General features: G+C 47.7%; 1 protein-coding gene across 4 annotated transcripts in view; it reads left to right on the forward strand.

Moving 5' to 3' along the window:
• MIB2 (MIB E3 ubiquitin protein ligase 2) overlaps window positions 1-20208 on the forward strand; it is a 725636-nt gene that overhangs the window by 250042 nt on the left and 455386 nt on the right. For 3 of the 4 annotated variants that reach the window (XM_069610141.1, XM_069610142.1, XM_069610143.1), the window contains one exon: window positions 2284-2388. The exons of the other annotated variant lie outside the window; for it this stretch is intronic. In XM_069610141.1, coding sequence (XP_069466242.1) covers window positions 2284-2388 — 105 coding nt within the window. The remainder of the gene's footprint in view (window positions 1-2283; window positions 2389-20208) is intronic. 4 annotated transcript variants of the gene reach the window in all.

Raw genomic sequence — 20208 nt, forward strand, 5'->3', positions numbered from 1 at the left:
TTTTCTCCCCTTTCGTCCATGACACACTTTGCTATCTCACCCGTATCTATCTCACTCTTTCTTTCGTATCTGTATTACTCCTGATATTGACCTTTCTAGGATCCTTTGCAGTGTTTTTTCTTCCTTTCTCTATTGTATCTACTCTACCCACTGTGACAAATCTGGCAAAGTCATCATGACCTCTGGGAGGGTCTTCCCCCATGTGGCCAGCGAAGGGCAGAGTTTACCGGACTCCAACTCTGGGGGTGGCTATCTGTGGGAGGACAGCATGGGGAGACCAATCTCGGTGGGGGTGAAGATGGCTCACTAGAAGACGACCTGTCGTATCCCCCCCCTTGTGAGGGATAATAGTCACCAATCATTGCCTTGCCAGATATACATGGCATATTGCAATATGGAACTTCCTGTTACAAACGATAGACACACATATACTTGTTCCTATGGGCCTACTGGGAAGAGGGCCTGAGTAATGAAGCTCATGCCCGCCGAGAACCACACAGTATGGCTAGTTCCAAACACCTGACCAATGCCGGGTACTTCTAAAATAAAAAACCTGACAAGCCGGAAAGATGGAGATGCACCATACCCAAGGCTGGTTGGAAAACCGGTGGGACGCCGAGCAGATGAGATTGTGGCAGTGTCAGAAGAGGAGGCTATGAGACCGATGGAAGGAGCAAGAAACGCTCTGTGAGAACTGCTGCATTGCGAGGACCAGGGAGCCTACATGATGCTGGCCTGAAGACGAAGCTTACCGCTGGGTAACGTGCAGAACGCTGAGCATGCCAACACAGGATCGGTGAACCCACACAGGGAAATTGAGGCACTGCGGTGCTTCGAGGTATACACTGCACGCCAATTGAAAGTAATTAAAAAAGCCTGGGAGAACCTGAGCAGGGGAGCTTGGAGAACCTGGCAAGCACATGAAGTTGTCAATGAAAAGCGGGCAAAGGCCCAACTCTCTAATGAAAAAGAATATGAACATATGAGAGTGTTATAACATTGGCAAAGTCCTGGCAGGAGAGTACACCAGACCCCTTTTGTTTGAGTCTGGAGACTCGCCCCTGAACTGTGTTGAATACAAACAAGAAAAGAAAGCAAGTCTTGTGAAGGATTGAAAAGACCAAGCAGGTAAGGAGCAACTTCTTGGTCTGTTCTTTTTGTTGTGTACATGGGGAGAACCCCTTTCTACCAAAAGAGGAGAGTAATCCCTCTACAAGGCAAACCATTTCCAATTATTTTTAAGTAGTTTAAAGACCAAAAGGACATAAATACTGTCTTTATTTTTTTGGGGTTAAACTTGTAAACCACTGTGCTGAAAGCAAGCAAGTGGAGGTAGTAAAGAAACCTTACAAATGTGTGAAACCTCCAGGGAATATAAACCAAGTCTCTTGAAAGGAAGAGATTGCAAGTAGAAGTAAGGCAATCTCTTGATACAAAATCCTTACCATATATTTGAAAGTGGTCGAAAGACTGAGATGAGGCGAACACCCTCTTGGCGCTTATGAGACTGTGAACTGTGAAAGAAATAAGGAAGCTAGGGGAAGGGAACCCCCCTTCCAATGATGCTGTATCTTTTGGTTGTTTATTTCTCTGACACCCTTTTGGATCTTTGAGTTTAACTTGTGAACTACAGATGCAAATGGTAGGTAGAGAACATGAATCCCTTTTGCGCTTTGATAGATTTAGCGTGAGGGTAAGTGTAGGGTTTTGGACATAGGAAGGAAGACTTTTACTGTGGGTATCTTGACAGAGACAGTAGTTAGTTTTTTAAGTTAGGGAAAGATGGGCTTTTCTCCAACACATTTAATTTAATAAAGGTTTATATCAGTCAATAGTTGTGTGTCTGACTGAGTCTTACTCACAATACCTCACACCACCCTTTTTTTTACAATTCTTTTATATGTTTCTCACCATGTTTGTTTCACGCTCTGTCATTCACTCGTTCTTCCTTCCAAACACGTTTATGCCTCTCACATTTTCTGCCAGGTTTCTCTTATTTCCATTTGTGTTTAGTCGCCCCTCTTTCACGTTTTCATTATTTCCTTTTCTCTCTTGTTCCCTCTTGCTCTCTCTTTTCTATATCGGCTTACCCATTTTCCATCTCAATTAATCTGTGTACATCCTAAGCTTTTGACCGGACCGCTCCCAGCCACCCCCATTCCTCTTCGGTTTGCTTTGTTTTGCTTGAAGCTGCAATGCCAGGGAGTGCATTGTACATTTTGCTTTTTGCCTCATATTTTCTTTTCCATTTTTTTCTTTTGTCTCTGATCTGTTTCATTTTAGCACAACACCTTTTGGGTTGGTGATGTGGTCCGTGTGATGGATGACGTGGAAACTGTGCGGCGGCTCCAAGTGGACCATGGGGAGTGGACCAGTGACATGGCCCCTGTGAGTGCTTTGGGGTTATACGGGAGACCAACACAGTGACTGTGAACTCTCTAACATGCTTGGAATGGGCAGTCTGTGTATCCATGAGGGGAATGGGCAGAGTGTACATACATTAGGGGAGATAGTTAAAGGAAGTGGGCAGTGAGTGTTGAGAGATGCATGTGCTGGGAGGGGGCTAGAAAGTTGCTTTCACTATGGACCCTATATGCTGTCCTTTCCTGACCTTGCTTGCCTCTTCCCTTGAAGCACCCTGCTCCTGCCACCCCCTCCACAGCCTACTCCTCCTCCCTTTTTCCCTCAACCCCCAGTCTCTTCCCATCTGCTGACTTTTATCTTTTTCAGGATACCTACCGTATTGCTGTACTATCTCTTCCTCTTGTCTTTTCATGCTGCTGCCCTCCCACACATCTTTGTCTTTTTTTTTTTTCTTCTGGGAGCTGCATATTGACTGATTTTATAATGAACACTGAGATGGAAATTGCCTCCATGTTTGGAACGTTGCTTTTGCTTTAATAAGGAAAGCTTACCCCTGTTGCGATCTGGATCATAAGAATCAGCAGGTTTTGAGATGAACAGCTGGAAGCAGGCAGATGGAAAAAGGCAGCAAGTGCCTTTGCATCGTGTTTCCTTCGCCCAAACATCTGAAGTCTTCATAGTCATAAGTAGAGATTTGGTGGCAAAATGTTTAAAAGTGTAGTACTGCATAAATAATGCAAATCAAGAAAGGGAAATCTAACCAGCAGAACTGGGGGTAGAGATAGAGAACCTGGAGGGTTCCAGCCCTTAAGCACAAAACAAGAACATTGTTAAGCACCAAGTCGGAAATGGTGGAATTGTTAAGAAACCGTTTTTTCCCTGGAAAAAGCAAACCATATTATGTAATTATGATTTGGCATACAGAACCTGCAGAGAGGTTGAGGACTGTACTGCGAGAAACAAACTTTTAAAATCCGGCCTCCTTTTTGTTTTATTTATTTTTCTTTCCTAAGCGGTTGGGTCAGATAGCTAATAGCATTTGGATTGGAGACTATTTCTTTTGGACTTTGACAAGCACCCTTCCGTTTAGTTTGTTAGACAGTGAATTTCCCTCATAGTGGTAGGGCTCGATGGGTGTTTTTCACAATGTATTCCAATTCCTTCCCCCTGGTTCTCCACACATACCTAAACTTTCACAGCTCCCTTCAACCAAGCCTGAAACAGACTTCTGTCGATATCTCCATCCAGCATTTGTATAGAGTTCTGTAGGCTATTAATACCTTATACAGTCCCCTTCACAGTTTTTGAAGTCTTCCAGGACTGTATGCGTAGATTTGCTAAGCAGGCTATTCAGGTACATATCTGTAGAGACCCCCCACCACCAAGTTTCAGGTATTAACCATAGGAATAGCCAGCTAAGCCCTTCTTTTCTTTGAGCTCTGCATATGTCAGCCAGCGACCATCTTCATGCATGTCACTGAGATGCCTCGCTCTTCACAGAAACTAGTTGGACCAAAATAATGTTTTCCCCTTCAGACTAATGACTGGATTAAGACAAATCAAGGACGTCTGGAACAGATGGGATCAAAGCTATGCAGCTTGTATATTTTCATCCAGCATTTCGGTATGAATCTGGACTGCATGTTCTACTGCCTTCCATTGTAGGTAGTGTGGTGAATCCTGCAGAGTCATCACTAAAACCCACACTAAAGTCCCCTCCCATGTGGCCAGGAGAAGGCAGCCACTACCTGATCCTACCCCTGGGGTGGTATCATGAGGGAGGATCACATGGGAGGAGATGGCTGTCAAGGGGAAGTGCTGACTCCGTTAGGAGAGATGCAGTATTGATCCTCTTGTGAGTTTTTCACAATGCCCAATATCTAATGGCATGTTGTTAATGTATAATCCCCTCTCCTGGATTTACCCATACCGAACTCAAAGACCCTTTTTATAAACATGAAAATTGTACACTCTGAGATCAGGAAGTTAACATCGCATCCTCGAGATGTTCTGATTCTGCCTTACATCAAGGTCCAAACCCAAAAGGAAAAATACCAACTCCTTTAATAACCTCCCCTAAATCAGAATACTGCGTAACCCAATCAGATGGGATTAACTAAGAATAAAACAAGTAAGAACATTATGGGCTTCATGTTCCATAAAGCTCTTAGAACTGAGAGAATGAGGAGGGGCTCAGAGTTAAAGAATGGGTATGAGCGGTCTAGTTTTATGCAGAACACCAGAATGGGATCCTTAAAAACGTAAAGGCTCTTCAGGTGGGAAAGAAGCAGCAGTGGGAGAGGCAGCAGCTGGAAGAAGCAGAAGTTGATGGCCTTGTGGTGGCAGCTGAATGCTGCATCGTAGATGTAGCAGAGTACCGCACAATGTGACCGTGGAGAGTATGCATAGCGGGATGCGCTACTAAAGCGAGCCACGCTGCGTGGGAGAGACTCTCCTGACCTGACTCTCCAGACCCACTGTGAACTGCTCCAGTGCTACATTCACACAGGAGGGTGTATCTGGAGCTGTGAGAGCCCTGTGGAAGGTCGGCGCACACGGTGGCAGACCATGAGGAGCTGTCGGAAGCAGAAGAGGTCCTAGGGCGATGAGACAGTGCCGGCCAGTTAGAACGCGACGCCAAAGCATACCAGTGAGTTGGCCTAAACAAGGTGACCCGAGGGCACTCCGAAGAAGACCTGTATGTGAAAATATTTGTTTTTAATGCCGAACAGTTGGCTGCAACTCTCCTAATGTGGGATTTCAAATAGGGGAACATTGTAATCTGCATTGCCAAAGTCAGAGGAGGCCGATATACAGACAAATTGGACATACTTCTCCTGAACAGGGATACCAATGAGGAGATTATGACCCATATTGCCAAATCAGCATAACAGTAATACCCATGCAAATAGGGTACAACTCTCCCAGAAAGAGATGTCAAGTGGGAGACGATTGTAATCCTCATTGCCTGCAGTCAAGAGGCTGTGCAACCAGAAAACAAAGGCAGCAGGAGCAAAGCCCTCCTTGCATGAGAGACCAAGGTGGTGTGAACTGTAACCTGTATTGCCAAAAGACAAGCAAGATGCAGGATAACAATTGTCCTCTTGTAGACTATGAATTGTGAAAATACATAAACCCTTTTGATCAAGAGAAGCAGTTGCTGGTTCTAATATCCTCATGTATGTTCTTGTGTGGCGAGTTTGGAACAAGCATTACCGCAGAGTACATTATTGTAGTAGGAGTTTTATCCTCGCAGGCGGGTAAACCAGGAAAGGAAACAATAGTAGTTAGTCCTGGCAGGTGAGTGGACCAGGAAGAAGTAATTCCAAGTACTGTGATTGTCATAAAAGCTTGTGATGGAAAAGAAATGTTGACCCCATCACTTTGTTTTGACAAACTGCTTCTTTTCAGAAAATAATTGTTGAAACTATCCGGACTAAAATGTTTCTTTTGAAGTACTATTAAGAGGTGTTTACAATGGCCTGTTGAGAAAAGAACACTTATTTTTTATTTATGAATTGATGTTTGGAGGTGAAGAATTCTGTTATCTCAAGCAGAAGTTATTTGGAAAGAAGCAGGAAGTTGTGAAAACAGTAACATGTGTTTTGACTGGTGACCCAACCTTTGGAAGAGAGACAATCACTTTGCCAAGTGAAAGGGCATTGATTGTGAGTAAGCCTTTGGAAGAGTAACGCACACTTTGCCAAGTGAAAGGAAACGGTGAATGGAATATACTTTGCATTATACATTGAATGGAACTTTGTTACTGTACAGACCTTTCTTGAAATTGAACTTTGTTCTGAATATTCCTGAATTGAACCAGGGGAAGGGCTTCCAACCCTGGTCACAAGGATTACTGGTTAAACATTTTGTGTTCGACTTTGAGTGTTATTTTGTGGAATCTACGAAAGCCAACCAAACTTTGTATTGTTTTGTATCTATAGGTTCTGAGGGTCAGACACTTTTTGGACACGGGGTCATTTTTCTTTAGCCTTAGTAGTTCGGCAGGGACATCGTTGTTAGGTTAGGGAAAGATGGGTGTTTTTCGGCCTTTTTTTATTTAATAGAAATCGAGACTTATAAACAAAAAAACTACCTATGTGTCCGTCTCCCGTTTCTGACCCCTCACAGCAGTCCTAGGCAATGCAGAGTTGGGCAGAGAACCCACTTTACTGGCTTCTCTTTGGCCCCAAATCCCATTGTCAATCTCATAGCCAGTCAAACCGAGAACACAAGGTGCTATCTTTCAAAGTCCGGGAGGATAAATCCATCATTTGACTGAGACATCTGCAGTTAATTAATCCCAATCCTAATGGGTTTATCCCAGATGAATGTTCTTATTGGAGCATTGAGGGCTTTTGAGCACTTTCCCTTGGGTGTGCAATGGTAGCTATGAGTAAACGTAATGATCCTTGGGCCCGTGCCCTCTTTACTGAGCTATACGTCCCCCTTAAATAGAGCCGGATAGTGGGCCAGCTATCCGATGCAGTCTTCAACGTGTCCATCAGCATGTTCAAATTCAGCCTCATTACCATCATGTACCTGTTCTTCGTCCAGTACTTACTTATGAGGGGTATTGCCCTCCCTGAGAGGTACCCGTTTCTATTTCTTTTCCCATGCCCTTCCCCTACTTCTGTGAGTAGAACAGTCAGCTTACTCCAGCATGCATTCGTTTTTTTTTAAATCCCTGCCTCAAGGCAGGGACTCTGTTGAGTGGCTATGCTACTTAACATTCAATCCTCTCTGCTGGGCTTGGAGGGGTACCATTCCAGGTTCTTGCAGGGAAGGTCAGCAGCTGGGCTGGCAGACGGAATGTGGGGTTAAACTGCTCCCGGGGCCACTGTTGGGGAGACGGGATCCATTAGAGCAGGATTATTCAGTCTCTGATTCCGGCTGGGTAGAATTGCAGATGGCTGGAACTTTTGAGGGGCCCCTGCTAGGCAGGGGACACCAAACGGGAGAAAGCAACAGGAGAAAGCACGTCATGGGTGCAGTCCGCGGCTGAGGAGTGCCATTTCCATCTGGACCAGGGCGTGGAATCGCTGCGCCAGGGCAATTGAGCTAAAGGGAGGGAGAAGGCATGGCAGCGCCAGCTATCTTGTGTTGGGCTGTGGGAGCCAAAGCACAATGATGTAGGAATGCTCACTTGTTTATAGTGGCGACTAGAAAGTTTTGTCACAGTTGCAGCATTTTATTTGAGAAAGCTGCAATGCGATGATGGAACATGCTCATACGCTGCTAAGCGACAGATGCCAGGACTGTTAACTCTTGTTGTGGTCCTGGTGTATTATTTGAGCAAGTCGATTGAGACGAGAGTGGTCTGAAGGCAGGCTAGATGCCATGCTATGATGGACCAGCAATATACGTGCTTAGAAAAAAATAAGCTGGCATAGGAAGAGTCCTCTACATGCTTTTAACTTCTCCTAAAAGGAGAAGACCTCATAAAAAGAGGAAAGTTACTAAGGATATTTCTGAAAAGCAAATGATCCGGTTCCATGTAATAATGTCCCCGCAAAAATGTCACCTGGCAAAAAAGTTGCCAAACATTGGCCGTTTTTGCAGGGACATTATTCTATTGAACATGCAGTGGACACCCCCTCAACGGCCAAACCCTTTTTTTTTTTTCTTCAAAGGGAGTGGGGGACACCCCCAGAACCCCTGCTCCTCTTGACCCCATATATATGGTCACCATATATAATGTCGCCACAACCTTTTCCCAGCGATATTATGTATAGCGACCATATATGTGGGGAAATTACCTGATACCAATTATCCAGCTTTTCAGAAAAGCTTTACAGTAAGAAGGTGAAAGAAAAAGAAAATCCTAAAGTATTCCCTCCCACATCCACGTCGTCTTCCTGCTCATCGTCCTCATTCTCCTCGGAGGACTCAGACCCAGAAGATGAAGATTCTAAAGGGCTACGATCTAGATAGTCTGTGGAAAGAGTGTTTTTGCTGGTGGCAGAGTACAAGTGATTCAAGGAGCAGGAGCCAGCTGTTGGTTTTGGGGGGAGATAGGGCAGGGAGCAGCAGGGTAGACCCCCTCCCCAGTTTAAGTACACATTAAAGAATGGCCTCCCTCATTTGTGAAAGTAAAAGAGGATGTTTTGAGGGAATGGAAAGACCCAGAGAGGACTGCGCCTCTAGGTTCATGACAAACCTTTACCCTCTACCAGGAGAGGAAAATGCTATCCACAAGTTGTAATGGTGGATACAATAGTGCCAAGTCTGATGGGGATGTCATCTACGTCCCCAGAGGAAAGGGTATCCGACAGCGTGGATAAAAAGGTGGATTCCTTGCTTAAAGTCTATTTGGGCTCCCATTTTGCCTTTCATGCAGCAACCTGTGCCTCATACTCAGCTGAACCGGCCTTGGGGTTGGTGAGAACTTTGACACATACCTTGAAGGGGATGCAGATTATGCAATTTACAAGCATCCCTGGATCTACAAGACGCATACTATCAGATCCCCATTTGGAAGACCCCTTAAAGATTTCTGAGGTTTGTGGTTGGTAACCAACACCAGCAATTCCAGGCTCTCCCATTCGGGCTCATGACTTCTCAGAGTGTACACAAAGATATTGGGTCCAGTGTTGGCGACGCTCCATTCACAAGGAATAGAAACTTTCCCCTATCGGAATGATGGGTTTATTGTCTCGGGAGGATTGCTCAGCGGCAACGTGTGCGCCTTGGAATCAAGACCACACAGAGCAACAAAGGTTCGATCCCCGTATCCGCGCTTAGAAATCTCTGGGTATTAAGCATATTATAAATAACCTATCATATCGGGGCCTCCCCTCGGGAGGAGCTGATGCAATATGTGAGCATCACTTACAGAACATCAGAAAGGGTGGGGATTCATTCTGAACAAGGCAAAGTCCCACATACATAAATCACAGGACCACAAGTTTATTCTGGATTCCGGATTCTGGACAGCCAAAGGCCTGGTGCAGTTCCAGAGAAAACAGTTAGGATTCAGAGTCCGATCCAGTCTTTGGTGGGTCTGCAGTAGGCTATTGCAAGATTTTATTTGTAGATACACTGAGTTATGGCCTCCTGTGTATTCTTGCTCCCTTGGGCCAGGTTGCATTTGAGGCCCTTGCTCTCCATACACTGGATCGTGGAGTCACAGGACTTGTATCCCGGTTCTGGTGGTCCTGAAGGATCCTCTCTGTTGGGGTCACAGCCCAGAAATCACCTGAAGGGATTTCCACTCGGTCAGCCTTGTCTGATCACAATTACCACCAAAGCCAGCAAGCTGGAGTGGGGTGCTACGGTAAGAAACCACACCCATCAGGAGAAATGGTAGCCCACTCCTCCATTTAGAGGGAGCAGGCAGGCCTCTGCAGGTATTTGGATCTGTTCTCCAGGGGATTTCTCTAGTTCTCAGAAAAAACAACACTTCAGCCATGGTGACTATAAACGGGAAAGGTGGAACCAGATAGAGAGGTTTGGAAAGAGTGGCAAATTCTGCAGCCCCACCCCGACCCCGCCCAGCTCCTAGCACTTGCCCTTGGGCACCCACTGGCCTCTGTTCCCTCACAGGACTGCACTTTGTATCGGCAGATGACTATTCTTTCTATGCAATCTCTGCCTAGCACTTAACCGGTACCTGGCAAATTACTCCCTGGCACCCAATCCCCCGACCCACCTCACCTGCCCCCTTTCTCTCGATCCGCACTTGCACGATCGGAATACTCACAAGGCCTAGTAGGACCACCTTTATCCTTTCATTGTTGTATTAAATTGTCTTTGTCCCATGTTCCTTCCCTTCGCCCTGTAGGTGCTTTGAAACGCGTCTTGCTGTATAAGCACCTTACAAATGCACAATAAATCTGTTCGAAGGTGAAGAGGTTTTGCTCCAGGTTCTCTCTCGGGGCGGGGGGGATTGGTTGGAGGCATAGGGAATAGATGCTATAAATATCTCTTAGCCGGAGAGTCTGTTCTATGCATTCTCATGTATCCCGTTGATTCTGAAAGTTGTAAAGATCAGGGACTCTGCAGTGGAGGTGATCTCCTGGTGCCCGTTTGGCTAAGGCAATTGTTGCTCCCTTTGGTTATGCACCTAGTGGTTGCTCCAGTCTTTTGACTGCCCCTTTCCCTGATGATTCTGAGGTTGGGAGAGACTGTTTGCAGGATGCCTCGCTGGGGGGGCATGGACATTGAAAGGGAAGGCTTACAGAGGTTGGGTCTTACCCCACTTTTGGCAAATATAGTGTGCGAGGGCATTAAAAGCATATGATTGTCACTGGGAGAGTTTCTCAGAGGTGCTCTAGAATGGGGTTGCTTGCCCTTCAGTGTGCTACCCCGGCGTTCTACTTTTTCTTAAGTGAGGGGTTTCATATTGATCTGGCCATTTCAACCTTACGGAGCAATGGGTGGAGTACAAGATCCTTGGGAGAGGTACACAGGAGAATTTTGTGAATTGGTTGTGGAATGAGTTCACTAATTACAGACCTAGTCAAGTGTCAGGGCTACTTAAATTGGACTTTGGTTTTAAAGGCATTGCAGGAAGCTACTGTATGAGATTTATTTTAGGTTGGTGATGCTTTAGGCAGTGTTCCTAGTGGGTATCACCTCTGCTAGGAGATTGGGACCCTTTATGCAAGCCCCCACCCCCTCTTGGAGATATGATCAGATGCGCTGTATTTGAGGTGTGACGCAGCGTTTCGACCCAAGCTGGTCTTGAAGTTTTTATTTGGCTCAAGAGATTGTCCTTCCCTTCTTCTTCCAGGACCCAGGATTGCCAGAGACAGATGGGCTGTTCATCACCTTTGGGGTTGCAAATCTGGGTAGGAAGGCTACTGTCCCTATCACCAGTCACTGGACAAAGATTTTGATTAAGCTGGTTTGAGGGGTCCATCCTATCCCTCTCTAAGGCATTTCAGGGATGTTCTGAGTGGAATGTCCGCCTCCTGGGCGGAAGCACAGGGTGGGAATTCGCAGGATATTTGTAGGGCTGTGACATGGGTAGATTCCAGCACTTTGAAAAGAAATTATCATTTGAATGTGCACACTGAAGGCGCATCCTCATTTGGTAGGGGCACTCTGAGGGCTAGCACATTGTAAACCAACTTCTTTTGACTATTCCTTTAAATTGGTGGCAGAGTGTGCTCAAAGGATACTTCGAATGGATTGTGTTCTCCAACGTATTCCACATCTTTGACATGTAATGTTCACAGCTGTGCTACTTTGGAAATTGTTCGTCAGAGGGCGGTCCTGCGTCGATGGCGTCGGGTCGATGTCCCTCGAAGGCCTCTGTCGATGTCGACATCACCGGATATTTTAAATAGGACGCACGGCGCCCGTAGCCTCAGTTATGTTTTTTCCGCAAATGTGTTTGCTTTGAGAACTCGGCGCGCCTCGTGTATTCTTCATGAATATCTTCATCTACCCCTCCTACTCTGCGGTCTGACTTTAAGACCTGCCGTGACTGTAAGTCTAAGATGTCGATTACAGTCCCGCCCCACCAACGAATGTTCGAAATGCCAGTCGCTGACTGTTAAGGCCTTGCGGGAGCGTAAGGGAAAGTTACAGGTAGGTCGGAGTACTAAACTCAGTAAGTACCGAAAGCTGCAAAAGGGATGTCCACCGATGATTCGAGGACTGACTCTCCTCGTTGGAAGGAGTCCCGGGGATCTCTATGCCGGAGTGGGTCCCGCCACTTGTCCTCCTTGTCTCGGCACTCCCAGAAGCGGCGTTACCGGTCGCCTTCCTCGTCGGACGATGGCGCTGCAAGGAAAGTGGCTTGTCCCACTAAATCCTCGACTCCTTAGGAATGGGAGGCATTCAGGGAGCAAATGCTGGCGATTTTTAATTCCCTGGGCACAGTTCCGTACGTGCCTTTCGGAAGAAGCTGGCATGGAACGGTCTCGGTCTGATGCTCGTGCGCCTTCGGGCCCGGGTCCTCGGTGCGATAAACATCAGGAACCGTTGAGGTCCTGTTCGGACAAGGTTCAGGTTGATCGCCAGAGACGTGCTAGGTCCAGGCCTCGATCTTTGTCCCTGGCGAAACTGCAGAAGTCTGGTAAGGGCTCGAGGTAGGCGTCGACTCCGTAGGCGCCGTGACCGTGGGATACGGAGGTCAGTGCTTTGCCTTCACTCCAGCCCTCAGTGCCATTGGCGCCATTGTCGATGCCGAAGCCGTCGGTGCTCTCAATGCCTTTGGGGCCATTTGGCCAGAATTTGCTGGTGGAAGTCCCTGGTACTGTGGATCCACCAAGAAAGGCTAAATCCAAGTCGGTGAAGCATGTTGCGGACTCCAGACCCACTTCTGTTCCTAGGCAGGAGTTTTTTCTTAATCTGGATGATATCTATGAGGATGAGGAGAGGTCTGATTAGGAGTTTGACCCTGTTGAGCCGGATGTGGCTCCTGTCTTTTCCGGGGACAGTTAGTTGGAGGAGTTACATCAATCATTACATGATGCCAGTGGCTTAGACACATCTCCTGAGGTGGAGTTTGGCAGGCCTGAGCCTTGGGCTCATGCTAAATCATCTTTTATTGGAGACTGATGGCTAGAGTTACTGAGCATCTTGGTTGGTCTAGTCCTCCAGAGGCATTTGTTCAGGATGATTTGACTGATATTTTGGATCAAGGTCCGTCCTCTGACCCAGTATTTGACTTTGCAAAAAAGGGTGGTGGCTACGTGGCAGAATGCGGAGTCTCTTCCGGCGGTTAACAAGTCGTTAACTAAAATATACTGCCCTTCCATTAGCGACCCCAACTACCTATTCACTCTCCCCACTCCCGAGAGTTTGGTGGTTCAGGTGGCTACGGCCACCTCGAAGCAGGCGGCGTACCCTACCATCCTTCCTGATGGGGACCACAAGCGATTTGATGGTTGGGCACGCAAGGTGTTTTTTGCGGGGAGTAGGGTGCTGAGGTCCGCCAACTCCCCTTGTGCCTTGGTAAGATTTTCACACACTCTGTGGAATTGCGTCTCTCTAGCGGCTGAGCATATTCCCGAGTGGGAAGAAAGGGATGGGTTCCTTGCTCTTGTGCAGGATGGCAAGGATGCCATGGGTGAATCCCTTCAGTTTGGGTTGGACACGGCAGACAGTGTTAGCTGGTCCATGGCTTCGAGCACCATTATACGCAGGTTTGCGTGGTTGCGTTAGTCGGTTTTGCTCCGGATGTACAGGCCTGTCTTCTGAACATGCCATTTGATGGCTCTCATCTGTTTGGCAGCAAGGCTGACGAGAGCCTTGCGAGGTTGCAGACCTCCAAAGCTGCTGCTAAATCTTTGAGCGCAGCAGTGCATCAACCTCTGCCTTTTAGTCCTAGGGGACAACAGTGGAGAGGGGGTTCCTTGCGTTACTACTCCTCTTTTGGTAGGACGAGAGGAGCTGCCAACCAAAGGGGTCATTGAAAAAGTACCTGTGGTGGTCGGGGAAATAGAGGTGCCAAAGCCGCTCAAGCAGCTGACTCTTTGCCTTCAGGCGCTGCAACAGCCGCTCCAAAAAGCTATGAGGCCATGTTCCATTGTCTGCCGGTTGGGGGCAGACTGTCTCAGCATCGCGAAGAATGGCGAGCTATTACTTCGGATGCGTGGGTTCTGGATACAATAGCCCAGGGGTACTGCCTTCCCTTTCTAAAGTGGCCTCACGACAATCCACCAGGAGTCTCTTTTTGAAGCTTCTGGATCTGCTCCTTGTGCAGGAAATCTTGACCCTGCTGGAGAAGGGCGCTATAGAACTAGTGCCTGTAGCAGAGAGGAACAAGGGTTGGTATTCCCCATATTTTATTATATTAAGAAAGATGGGGGACTGAGACCCATCTTGAACTTGCGTTGGTTGAACAAGTTCCTCAGGAAGGACAAGTTCAAGATGGTGTCATGAGCTCTGCTTCCAAAAGGCCAGGATTTACCCAACTCCCTTGGAAGCAGACCCATAACCCAGGTTCCGAGTGCCAGCCAGTCCCAATTGGGACCTTTTGGACCCTGTCCTGGCGCCAGTGGCGCCAGGCTCATAAATATGCCCAGTCCCAGCGCTGCAAGCGCCGGGCTCATAATGCTTGGGTGGACTTACCTGCAGCAGACCATGCTGCTTACTTACCTGCCAGTTGAACCCCTGATCCTCTTCTGTTTGGGACTACTTTTCCTGTTGGGTGGGGCAGGAGCCACTCCCTAGGTTCAGAACACTGGAACTCTTCTGGAAAGCAGGAGCTCTTTTCTTACCTAGGCGTGGCTGTGGAAGGAGACATCTAAGCACTACAGGAGGCTATTTAAACCACACCCGATGGATGAATCTTGCTTTGCGTTATTCTGCATCCTCTGCAGCAGAACGCTCATCGTGTCTTCTGCATCTGATCCTGGGCCTAAAGGAAAAAGGCTTACCATCCTGAATCCAGTCTTCAGCAACATCTATAAAGACAAGAAAGAACAGGTTAGCACTACGGTCTTCAGTGACAGCGCATCTCTTACCTGGTCCATCGGCTGTCATCAACGCCTCGCGCAGCATTCCTGCATCTGAAAGACAAAGGCTTACCTACTCTTCACGCGCTCCGGAGGTCATAGCACTGCATTCCGGCATCTGAAAGACAAAAGCTTACCAACTCTTCGCACGCTCCGGAGGCCTTCGTCGCTGCATCCCGCATCTGTAAGACAAAAGAAGGTGCGTTTAAAGACATTGGGTAACGTTCAATACTCACGTGCCATTACTCCATCCACGCCAAACTCAGTGGGCATTCCAGCATCCTTCAGCAGCTCCGAACTGGTACCTGCAAAATAAAAGGACAGTTAGTGCGCATCGTGAAGCAAGCAACAAGCGCTTACTTACGCGCTTCCAGGCGCTTCTATTCCGCATACGGGTCCATCCTCAACTCACTTCAGCCAGTCAACCGCCATCGCCGGAACACTGCAAAATAAGAGACAGCATTACAAAAGACTTTTAAAGACATTTGAAATATTCGGAACTCACCGTTCGTGAAGTAAACGACGGACAGCAGTCCTCTGACGTCAAGAGGCCTGCGCTACCTATCCAGTGAAGAAACTGGTTACAGCACCCTGCCCCGAGGCAGATGGAGAGCTCGGCGTTCACTTACCTAAGGTGAGAGCGTTAACCTTTGGGGTTCTACAGGAGAGGAGAAAAGGAAAGAGATAGGGACTCCCCAATAACCCCAGTTCATTAATCCCATATTTTCTATCTGCAGACATCTTGCTCTTCGAGTCAGGCATACAGTGCACAGAGGTCCAGCCCAAAGAGCCAACCGGGTGGTGCACATCACTTTTGAAGATACGGTAGTCGCCCAGTCAAGACCGGCGCCTCTGCGAGAATCAGGTGAGCGTTACAGATGGTCACTCTTTCTCAGGTCCTTCAGGCCCTTCGACTTCAAGATTGGTTGGTGTCTCTAGATCTACAGGATGCTTACTTTCATGTGCCGATTCATCCAAAGCACAAAGTACCTGAGGTTTGCGGCTGGCAGCTCGCACTTTCAGTGTCGGGTACTGCCATTCGGATTGACCTCCGCCCTGAGGGTCTTCACCAAGCTAATGGTGGTGGTGGCAGCGTGTCTCAGGCGAGGGGGGATTCACGTCTACCCCTACCTGGACGACTGGCTGATCAAGCATGTTCTCCCGAGCAAGCTCTGGATCACCTCAACCTCACCTGCTGCTCACTCCACAAGCTGGGCTTCGCCCTCAATTTCAAGAAGTTGCATCGGACACCTCAACAGCTCCAGTACATCGGGGCTGTGTTGGACACGTCCTTGGGAGAGTGCTCGCCTCCCAAGGTAAGGACTCATCACATTGTGCAGATGATGGACAAATTTCAACCTGCCCAGAGTCTTCCGGCTTTCGTATTCTTAAGGTTGCTCTGCCTCATGGCATCCTGCATTTTTCTGGTGCCAGAGGCCAGACCGCAGAAGAGATCCCTGCAATGGGTTCTCAAGATGTAGTGGTCCCAATTCTCAGTCAAGATGTCTGATCCCGTTCAGGTTCCACTCTCGGTCTCGAAGTACTGCTGTCATGGGCCAGCGAAGGGAATCTTATGAATGGGAAGCCATTTTGGCAACCTTGGCCGGAGGTGACAGTGGTGACGGACGGCTCACTCCGAGTATGGGGGGCTCATGCCGACGATGTGACTGCCAGCAGTTGTTGGTCTCCGTCTGAGTCCAAACTCTATATCAACCTGTTGGAGCTGAGAGCCATCAGGTTGGCCCTGAAGGATTTTCTGCCTTCTGTGTGCAGGAAGAGTGTCCTGATCATGACAGACAACACGGTGGCCATGCATTACCTCAACAAAAAAGGGGGGGGTAGGGTCACTCCCATTGTGCAGAGAGGCAATGCAGCTCTGGTTCTGGGCAATCCAGCAAGGAATTTCACTCTCAGCAGTTCATCTGGCCGGAGAGGAGAATGCGGCCGCGGACGCTCTGAGCAGGCAGCACAATCTCTTGCAAGTGGGAGTTGGCTCAGGAAGTCCTTCTGGAGATTTTAGCCCTTTGGGGCACCCCACAAGCGGATCTGTTTGCGACCAGTGCCAACCGGAAGTGCGAGAGATTCTGCTCAAGGGAATTTCCTCCGTGAGGAGCCTTGGGGGGTGTGAGGGGTGCGTTTGTCGTGGATCGGTCATTCCCACTTCTGTACGTGTTTCCTGTAGTCCCCGTCATTACTCGGGTGCTAAGAAGGTTGCGGAGGTTCGGATCCCACATGATCCTCATTGCTCCGGATTGGGCCAGGAGAGTGTGGTACCCGGACCTTCTAGAAATGTCCATCTGCCCTCCACGCCGTCTTCCCTACCGAGAGGATCTTCTCTTGTAAGAGGGGGGTCGGGTTCTCCATCCAGAGGTCGAGACTCTCAACCTTCATGCTTGGTGTCTGAAAGGTTGAGATATAAGGATTGGGACCTCCCGGATGACGTGATGGAGGTGTTGATTTCGGCCAGGCGGCTGGCAACCAAATCCCTGTATGTACCGTTGGCGTAAGTTTTGCGACTGGTGCAGAGGATTCGATGTTGATCCTTTTCAGTGTTCCATTCCCATGGTTCTGACTTTATTGCTTTCTTTGGCCCACAGGGGTCTTCAAATAGGTCCCATTAAAGGTTACCTGGTGGTGCTGTCTATCTTCAAGCGCTAGTCTGAAGAATGTTCTTATTTCCAGATTCCTTTGATTTCCCAATTTCTTAAAGGGCTCACTAATGTGTTCCTGCCATCCCCGTTTCAGGTGCCGGTATGGGATCTGAATTTGGTATTGAAATTCCTGATGGGTGCTCCGTTTGAACCTTCGCACTCTTGTCCTTTGAGACTGTCTTTCAAGACAGTTTTCTTGGTTGCGGTTACATCTGCTTGCAGAGTCAGGCATTTTCATCTAAGCCACCTTTTACTGTGTTCCACAAGGATGGGGTTGTCCTGAGGGTATGTCCATCCTTTCTACCTAAGGTAGTGTCCGAGTTTCATTTAAGCCAGAAAGTGGTACTTTCTGCTTTCTATCCTCCTCCTCATCCTGGTAAGGAAGAGGAGCGACTCCATAGGTTGGACCCTAGGAGAGCTCTGAGCTTTTATATTTCTAGGATGTCCAGGGCCAGAGTGGACGATCAACTCTTTGTGGGGTACGCTGGACACTGATTGGGCCTGGCTGTTACCAAACAAACCTTGTCCAGGTGGATTATACTCACCATTACTGAATGTTAGACTGGCAGGCAAGGAACCTCCTGAGGGGTTGCGTTCTCACTCCACTAGGGGCGTGGCTACTTCCATAGCCCTGCAGCGGGGAGTTCCTATTAGGAATATTTGTGACGCAACGACATGTGCTTTTATCCACACCTTTGTCAAACACTACTCCCTGGATACGCACCATGGTTAAGATATGGCTTTTGGTAAAGTGGTTCTTTTTTCTGCCATCTGATTGGGTAGCCTAAATTCTTCTCCCGCCTCCACTTCCTGGTACTGCTTTGGGAGTCTGTCAAAGTTGTGGAATACGTTGGAGGACACAATCCATTCGAAGAACAAGTTACTTACCAACTAGTAACGTTCTTTCAACTAGATGTTCCTCCAACGTATGCCACATCGCCCTCCTGGCCTGCCCCTCTGGAGAATTTCCTATGCTTGCATTCTCTCAAGGCTATGTGCAGTTAAGCAGGCATTGTGATTGTGTACGAGCATGTCACACGTTATGGAGGATAAAACATAAACTGAGGCTACGGCCGCCGTGCGTCCTATTTATAACGTCCAGTTACGTCGCCCTCGACAGAGGCCTCGAGGGACATCGACCCAACGCCATAGACGCAGGACGCCCTCTGCTGAAAATTTTCTGAAGTAGCACAGCTGTGGACATTACATGTCAAAGATGTGAAATACGTTGGAGGAACACCCAGTCGAAAGAACCTTACCAGTTGGTAAGTAACTTGTTCCTCTGCTCAGTCCGATTTCCCAACCCATTCCATGGGGGCTTTGGCATACCCCATAAGCAAGTAATGGACAAGGGAGAGGGTGTTGGCGGTAAATAAATGATTGGATTACTTGCCTGTAATTTTCATTATTCCTTGTCCTGCTTTACCCCGTCTCAGCGCTTACATCTCTCTCTCGTTTTGGGATGGAATTGGCCTCAGCATCTTGGTTGAAAATTAGAAGAAACTAATGCATGCTGAAGTAAGGAGAGTAGGGGAGGAACATGTGAAAAGAAATTAAAATTCATGTAAGGCAGGGTGATACCCCTCAAAGGTAAGTACTGAGACAAAAACGAGCAAGCTGTAATAAAGGGGGTTCTCACTCAGGTAAGTGCTTTTACGAGTCTTTATTTTCTCCACGTAGAAGATAGTATCATAGGAGATAAGACACCAGCTTCTCCCACCCGGCAGGCATTCACCAACTGCCAACTCCCAAACACACGCATGTCACTCAAGTCACACCAATACATTCCAACATGCGCGTGCATTCCATTCCATATGTGACCACTGAATACAACACAAGCCTAGGAGTAATAGGTAATCAGATTAACACTGACACTTCGGGAGTCAACCAGACACTCGCATACTCCAGCTTCTTGGGACGCCATGTGAAGCTTCGCCCATCCACTAAACAAAACGAAACTAAAAGAAAACATATAGCGACGCATAATAAAATGGCAAGTTAAACAAACATAGGTTAAAGTTCAAAACCTAAATCGACATCGCATCTGGAATCTATTCTGATGAATCGAGCTTAAATCCTCTACTCCCTGCTGGAATCACATTCTGGTTATCCTCAGCTGTAGCAACTTCCATAGACTAGAAGTGAAGAAAAGCGCTGAAGCTTAAAAGTCGGTCGCTTAAAGCAGCAGCCCCTACTGCTCGTTTAGGACAAGGCATAGGGTTGACGTCACACACTGTGCTTAGTAATGAGAGGATGTGGCAATCTGTAGCATGTCGGAGCGGCATGATGTAGAAGCGACTTGTATTGGCTAACCCCGCTATTGTTTGATGCTCTGTCTCTACCCAATAGTTAGACAGACTAGATACGGTGCTATCTACATATCATTTCACAGTTAGTGAGGAGACTTCTGATGTGGCATTATTCTCAGCTATTTGGAATCTTTGAAGCTGAAAAGCATAGGTCTCCCTCCCTCTGGGACAAAAACCATTACGACAAAGACCCCGTGAAAACCAGCCCTACTGTGACAAGTCTACACAGACCAAGAAGAATCCTAACCCACGACTACGACTTACATACTCAACCCGAGAAGATGCCCGAGAAGATGGAGTAATGAGGCTCAAGCCTTGGTATCCAAAAATCACTGCCGATGGATAAAACCTGCCAGCAAGAAGACGACCGACACCAGGGACAAACACGTAATAGTGAACTGCAGGGTAGTGGAGTTGTGTGAAGTGCACGCCATTGTGATACATGTTCGGCACTGAAAATACTTACCGTAA

The sequence above is a fragment of the Ambystoma mexicanum genome, chromosome 8 (genome assembly GCF_040938575.1).
Source record: "Ambystoma mexicanum isolate Mex_15411 chromosome 8, UKY_AmexF1_1, whole genome shotgun sequence".
Classification (NCBI taxonomy): Eukaryota; Metazoa; Chordata; class Amphibia; order Caudata; family Ambystomatidae; genus Ambystoma; species Ambystoma mexicanum.